At 39.7% G+C, this 7967-nt stretch overlaps 1 protein-coding gene across 2 annotated transcripts in view; it reads left to right on the top strand.

The window, feature by feature from the left end:
* Ugt8 (UDP glycosyltransferase 8) overlaps nt 1-7967 on the top strand; it is a 62452-nt gene that overhangs the window by 17338 nt on the left and 37147 nt on the right. For both annotated transcript variants that reach the window (XM_021158526.2, XM_029475273.1), the window contains exon 2: nt 5515-6338. In XM_021158526.2, coding sequence (XP_021014185.1) covers nt 5517-6338 — 822 coding nt within the window. In that variant the 5' untranslated portion in view covers nt 5515-5516. The remainder of the gene's footprint in view (nt 1-5514; nt 6339-7967) is intronic.

Below are 7967 nucleotides of genomic sequence, written 5' to 3'. Positions count from 1 at the left end.
GAGAGAGAGAGAGAGAGAGAGAGAGAGAGAGAGAGAGAGATGCATTTATGCATGTATGTGAGCTTTCATCCTTTCTTTATGTACCCGGATAAAGTGGATTAATTTCTTGGTGTTATCCTTTGTCAGGTTTTTAACCTTTTCAGCCTTATTTCACAAAACAGGTGCGACTGTCTTAGTGTAAGTGAAGTAACGCTTTTCAGTCTCAAGAGCACAAGAAAGGAACTACAAGGTTAGAGCTATGAGGCGAGCCACTTGCTCGATTTGCCAAGACCTTGATGATTCATTACCCTGGTGTTATAAACAGAGACAGTATAGTGGCTTGTGAGGGTAGTTTAGCTCCTCATAGACAGTAATCTGGCATAACCAGAGAGGAATGGCATCTCTAACCTTAAGCATCTTTGTAGTTACACTTTTCCAGGTTTCCTCTTTGGAGTGTATTGTCTGGAGTGTTAATAATTACTACGATCTCATTCCATATAGGAGGCATGTAAGAGTGATAACAAGGTAAAATTGTAAATAGCACACAGCATTTATCCTCCTATAATAGGAGCTTTTAGGGTAGAAACCTGGACACTAAAAGCCCCAACATGCTGGGCTCAGCCACTGGTCCCCATATACTTGTTACAGAGACAGAAATTGAAAGCAGAGATATGTTCAATGTGGTTATTTTGAGAAGAGGAACTAGTAAGCAGGTACAGTGTCCCTCTTTTTTGAAGAAACTCACAGGAACATTGGATTTAGAGAACAAGGTTGCTGGCTGACATTGTCTCTGATCAGGTCTTGATAGGTGATCTCAGAAAGAAACTCTTATTGCCAGAGAGGCTGAAGTTCTTCAGGTAATGATTACTTCCATTTCAGGCTGAGGCTGTCAGTCCTAGACCATTGCTCCCACCTTATTTGGGAGGGGTCTATATTTTATACAGGAATACAGTGACCAGAAGATACCATTTTAAATCAAAATAAGAGAGACAGAGAAAACAATGACAAGAATATTAGCTTTTCATCCTGTTTCACTACCTGTGGCTCCAAAGAGGAGTCAGTGATTTTTTAGCAAAAGAGGTTTCTTGATCCCTGCTTTACTCTATCTCCTGTAAGGAAAAAATATGTATATGACTGAAACTAGATGCTGAGAAATACTCATTTTATCTTTTTGTCCATGAACAAAGTTGAAGGAGAGGATGCTATTCCTTGAAAAGAACAGAAGCCACAGTCCTCCTCTTATGCCTCAGTACAGCATCTAGCTCGTCACAGAATTTTTCAGTGAATTGACTGCTATTGTGATTGAGTGTAATGGTGATTCTCTTGGTTATCTATAGCAGTGCCATGATTATTCTAGTTACCTAAGGAAGAAAAGTAGAACCTCCAAACTCAAAGAAGGGCTCTTAATTGTCAGCACCAATGTGACTATTGGCTGCAAACACAACTCTACACTGCTTCCTTGGAGTAGCCTTTGGAGTTGTCTTCAGAAATGGTCTGGTGAAGCTCGGGCTACTTGACCTTGCTATAGAAAATCATTTTAGGACCAGTCACTATGAAGCATAGTTGGAGTTTATTAGAAAGAGATTTTAATATGATTTAGGCACAAGGTTTAATAGGTGCCAGAAAAAGGGGGTAAAAACAAAACAAAACAAAACAAAAAATCAAAACCCAAGTGTGGGTATGGGCTTTGGGGGAGGTATGTTTAAATGTCTTTATAATAACCATATATATGATTTGAGTGGCATCTGAAGTTATTGACAGTGCTTTACAGCTCCATTCAAACCTGCTCTGGTATAATTGTTTATTTGTTTTGCTTACTGTCAAACAAATCACTATTCTTTGCAATATAAAATGTCAAGGGCTGTCATGTGTCACACATTGGAATTGGTGGGTCATAGTTAATCTATATTCATGGTAATTCTAAAATCCCCAGACAATGGTCTGGAATCATCAATTCTAATGTATGAGTCAACCAATACTTACTCAAGGTATTTGAGGAACATAAAATTTGTAAATGCCTATAGATAAGGGATTTAGTACCACATCATGTTTTGTCAATAAAACTTCTACCTATAAAGTTTTATTAAAAATGAATCTTAAATTATTATTATTTATTCCTTCCTCTTATATCTGAGCTGGGTCATGATAGATGAAGGGAATGGGAGAGGGGGGAAGTGCTTTCCCTCACTAAGGCACTGAGGGGGAAAGCCACAAGTAGAGAGAGTGGAGGCCACATTTTCCCCACTCTTCGGGACTAAGCCTCAGAATTTTCCAGCCCTGAGGTCCCCTATCACCTGAAGTCATAAGATGAGGCCCAGGGCACCTTACCTTCCTCCTAATATATTACATCATCACTTTTAAAATAGATATGGGGTCTTGTCCTGCCATCCTTTCTTGTTTGTCCCCCTCCCCACTGTTGGGAGTACCTGGGCAGCTGTGCAGATGGTCATGGGAAGTGCTTGGGGTGAGGAGAGCAATGGGCCTCTGAACCTGCCTCTTTTATGGAGGAGGAGGGTCCAGGCCAAAAGGGGGAAATAGTGCAAGGCAGAGCCCAAGCTGCATTGGGGGTTTAGCACCCAGCAAGGAAGGGGCTATGGGTAAAGATTCTTCCCCACCTCAGGAGTGGCTAGGTACATAAGGGGGCGGGGGTGGACTCAGTCCAAGGCAAGTTCCGAGGCAGCTCCTTTTTCTCAGGGGCAAGTGAGTTGCCTAGCCTTGCTATCATGATGGCAGAATATGACACTAGATCACCAAAGTGATCCCTGGGTTCACTCACTCTTACAGGCATGACCACCAGATGGTGCTGGCTTGCCCCACTTCCCACAAGGCTCCCTCAGCCCATCACCCTTGCACTCCCCATCCCTTGGACAGCAATGTAGCAGAGACAGTTCTGACTTGCACGTGGGCTTGAAGATGGGGAGAGGAAGAGGGTAAGAGGCCCAGCCCTCACTGCCTTCCTACCCTAAGGAGGGATCACAGGAACAAGAAATCCCCATCCCTGGAAAGAGGTAGAACTCTTCTGCTATCCCCAAGGGTAGGCAAAACAATCCGGTCACCTTGCCCCTTTCTTCTCCTAGCCCCTGTGACTCAGCATTGGAACTGGGTGGAGAGGGACTAGGATGGCTCCATCCTTACAGGTCTAGTCCTGCCACCCCAGTCCTTTTAACTCAGAGGCAGCCAAAATCCGGAGGTCATAAGTGTATGACAAGGCTTTGGTTCTAAACCCTAGTCTCCTAGAAACCTATATAGTCAAAGAGTGACCCTACAAATCAGAGATAGATTATTTTTTTCAATTCCTTAGTAGCAACTGAGGATAGGGAGCCCACCTTTGTGCTCTTTCCCTCTCCCTCCCTCCCTCCCTCCCTCCCTCCCTCCCTCCCTCCCCTCCCCACTCCTTGTGTGTGTGTGTGTGTATGTGTTTAGTGAGTTTCATTTAATACTACTTGCATGATCACCCCAATCTAGAAAGCCTGTGCCTTCAAACTTCAGTTTAGGATTAGAATGAAGGCTCTGGGAGGGTCAGCGTCACTGACCCAAACTCCAATGTTGTATGTGCTTCCTTCTTGCTTGGCATGGTGTCTCAGGCCTTGAGTTGCTCCAGCCTGGCCATTCATCCCTCTTACAAGGATTCTATGGCACATTTAGCCTGTGGTATAGTAGATATCCCTTCTTCCTTCACTTTCTCCTCCTTGTCCTCCTCCTCGTCCTCCTCCTCTTCTTCTTCCTCCTCTTCTTCCTCCTCCTCTTCAGGGTGCACTTTCATAGTGACTTGGGGTCCTGTGGAGGCTGATTTCTCCCAATATCAAACTAGAGAGAGGCAGAAAGTGCCCAGGTAGCCATTGTGAGAGGTCAAGCCAGCAAGGGATGGAGTCGTGGTCAAGGGTGGTGGGTAATTCTGTGGTTCATCATCCTTGTGGCACCCCCAGGCCAATCTGGCCCTTAAAATGCTGCTGCAGGTTTTCCTTGTTGCTGCAGGTGTTCCTTCTTTGGCAAAAGCCTTGTGGCACAGGGGGCACTCAGAATTTATAACATGCAAATGCAAAACCTCTAAATGTTTTTAAGATTAGAAGAAGGTAACATTAGAGAGACACGTTGGTATGAAGCAAAAGCATAATACAGTAAAAACCTAAAAAGCATGTTTTCTTCCAAGTTTGACTACTAATTTTACCCTATATAGACCTTGTAATTAGAGAAAAATTCACTGTGGAAACAATGTTTCTTATAGATTTGTTTCTAAATCTATGTAATATGCTAAGCAACATTTAATATTTATAACATTTATAGAATGTACCATTTTTATTTTTGTGGGGAGTAAGAGGGGAAACAGCTAAAAATATAGTATGTTTATTTATTGGAAGAAGCCAGCTTATTAAGCATATGATTATTTTTGATTAATGCAGAGTTTAAATATTGGGAAAGTATATTTGTTACAATTATATTTAGATGGTGGAAATTTGGCTAAAGAATATGGATAATATACAGTCATGAGCAAAAGTGCACAGGGGAACCATTATTTGTCAAATATGTCTAAATATAGTTTGTGTTGTTCCTTGAAATCAAAGTGTCCAGTTTCTGTGCCAAACTCTTCAGAATCTTTTTCTCTTTGGGGTCTAACCTAGAGCTTAGATTAATTATATTGAATAGACTTTGTGTACAGCTATTACCTTTCCTATACATAATGTGTTTATTTCTCACTAATATGGGGTAAGACATGGTTCTTAACCTGTTAACCAGAAAGGGTAGGAGAAATGTCTGTCTTGAAGTGTACATCCATCTGCCTTGAGGTTGATACTCTGGTTGAAGGTGGCACATATATAGTATGGTCTGGGACTTACTCATTCACCAAACTCTTTTTCAGTATGTTCTTGGAGTTTGAGAGTCATTCATTTAGATGATGCCCTAAATTAATACAATGCATAACAAATAAAATGTTGCATGAATATAGACCATCAGAATATTTAGTGTACTTAGTGATAAAAAACATAATAAAGCTAACTTTACTTGTGAGGTAAAATTCTACAGAATTTTTGAACTGCTACTTAATTTTTTTGAAGTGTGTCCTCTCTTGGAAACCTTTAATCACAATTTGGAATATTACCACTAAATAAAAATGATTTAAGTAACAATTGTTTACTGATATACCTGAAAATCGAAATTGCCAATTTTCCTGGAATTAGCATGACATTTATTAAGAATAAGAATTTATTAGTACTATTTCATAGGTAGTATTCAAAGAAGTAATATTAAGTGTCTTTAGGCTTTTCGGAAGTTATTGTCTGGGTAAAAAGTTTTCTTTTACTGATAAAGTTACAAATTTTCATATTGGTGTTAATATGTATTATATATCAATTTCTTCCAATTCTGTCCATAATAATATTGTTGTTTTATTTAAGTGACGTGTCTTTTGAATACATATTGGGCTAATTTTTTTAAAGGAATTGGATCATTAGATATTTTAGAAAATAAACTATTTGCGATTGTTTTGAATGGCCACCCTCTATAATGTTCTAAGACATTTTCTGGTTGTCTTTTCAGCTATGAAGTCTTACACTCCATATTTCATGCTCCTGTGGAGTGCTGTTGGAATAGCAAGGGCTGCTAAAATCATCATTGTGCCGCCAATTATGTTTGAAAGCCATTTGTACATTTTCAAGACACTAGCATCGGCCTTGCACGAGAGAGGCCATCACACCGTGCTCCTCCTCTCAGAAGGCAGAGACATTGCCCCATCTAATCACTACAGCCTCCAGCGGTACCCAGGCATCTTCAACAGTACCACCTCAGATGCTTTCCTGCAGTCTAAAATGAGGAATATATTTTCTGGGAGATTGACAGCAGTTGAACTGGTTGACATACTGGATCACTATACTAAGAATTGTGACATGATGGTTGGCAACCAAGCCCTAATCGAGGGTTTAAAAAAAGAAAAGTTTGACCTGCTACTGGTTGACCCCAATGATATGTGTGGATTTGTGATCGCCCATCTTTTAGGCGTTAAGTATGCAGTATTTTCTACTGGCCTTTGGTATCCTGCTGAAGTAGGAGCACCTGCTCCTTTAGCTTATGTCCCAGAGTTTAACTCACTCCTCACAGACCGCATGAACTTCCTGGAAAGGATGAAAAATACTGGTGTTTACCTCATATCCAGAATAGGGGTTAGCTTTCTGGTTCTCCCGAAATATGAGCGGATAATGCAGAAGTACAACCTGCTGCCTGCAAAGTCCATGTATGATTTGGTTCATGGGTCCAGCCTATGGATGTTATGTACTGACGTAGCACTGGAGTTTCCAAGACCCACGCTGCCTAATGTTGTGTATGTTGGAGGAATCCTGACAAAGCCGGCCAGCCCACTGCCAGAAGTAAGGTTTGCTGAACTCCTTGGTAATTTTTTTTTTAATTACAAGGGTTAATTTTCATTCTGATAGAAAATGTATTGGTTAGTATCACATTAAGAGCCCATAGCAGGACAGCTCTCTTTTTCTCCCTGGAATTCATATGCTTTGGTGAGTGTATCTGTAGTATCAAGAGGCTCTCTGTTCTGCGGAGTCAACAAATTGAATGGGAACTAGATTTTTAAGTAACTACAGTCTATGAGCTGAATATACTTAGCTGTGTGTAGTTTTAGCAAGCATAACTTATTTTGCTTTTAATTAAAGACTCTGTTCTTCACAAATAGTATGCCGAGTTCTGTGTTTAGTAAACTAGGAAAAAAATTGAACAATAAAGGTACTTTTCTGGGCATTCAGAATTACTGATTCTTGTACAGCTTTAAAGAGAACAATAAAACATATTTATTTTTACCTTTTATCTGGAAGGCATTTAGTAAAAGTTTGTGTTGTAGTTTTTAAGGTAAGCAAGCCAGAGAAAGCTAAAATATATTTTCTCTGAAAAGCACCTATTGGGAACTTTTCCATCCTATAGTTGAAATGAGCATTAATTTCAAAGTAGGAAAACAATGAATTTAAATTAATAACAAATGTAACATGCCCTAATGCAGTCTAATTTGAAAAACAGAATTAATGGTATTTTAAAAGCATCCATCTGCTCAAACCTACATTCTTTTTGTAGAACCATCAACAAAGTCATTGTTCTTTAGAAATCTCTTTTCCATCCTACTTTGTTTTAATCAGCTACTTAAACTACCATAGGTCACTTACATATGAATTAAAATTTTTTTCTAATTTCAGGGTAGCTCAGTGCTTAATACCACTTATAACAGTATTAGAGCTTATATAATTTTCTTGCTCTCATCTCTGAAAATAGATACCTGCACAAATGGTTAGTTTCTACTGTGGACCGTAATTCAAAAGTCTATCAGGCCCTCAATGAAGAGAAAACTCAGATTGCCTCCTGTAGGTATTACATAAAAATGATCCCTAGGTAGTATTTTCTTGTAGTGACTGGAATGTAAATGTGAGACTTTCTGAGAGAACCATTTGAATGATACTTAAGAGGTAATGTGGTATAGTCTGTATGACATGGAAACAGAAATAGCTGCCTTCATGTACAGTAGAGTGTTAGCAGCTTGAATTGCTGAAGCTACTGGAGTGTCGAGGACACAGCTGGACTCTTTAACAACTGTAGAGGATGAGAAATAACCTTAGCTCATCTCAGCCATTCATGAATTTGTTTGACCCAGATTTCAGTCCTTAAACATTCCCCTGCCAGAGTCACCTTGTGACATATCACTCTTCTTCCTAAAGATAGTTAAAGTCAGATCTTAGAAGCAACTTCTTGAGGATTTATGAGCAAATCTGTCTTTACCTTAAGATGGTCATCTATAATGTCCCAGACATTGCTTTGTTCTTCCCACAGCTTCATCATTTCCCAATGAAAACAGTCCATCACTTTTGGTCTGAGTACTTTCTCTATTTGTCTCCTCACTCTCTTGATTAGAGAAAGAGCTGCTGATTGTTATTCTCCCTCTTTCAATTTCTGTGCATATTTCTAGAGTTGCATCAACCTGAACAACCAACTATAGGTATACA

This window comes from Mus caroli, chromosome 3 (genome assembly GCF_900094665.2).
Source record: "Mus caroli chromosome 3, CAROLI_EIJ_v1.1, whole genome shotgun sequence".
Taxonomy (NCBI): Eukaryota; Metazoa; Chordata; class Mammalia; order Rodentia; family Muridae; genus Mus; species Mus caroli.
This window is presented reverse-complemented; position numbering and strand designations above follow the sequence as displayed.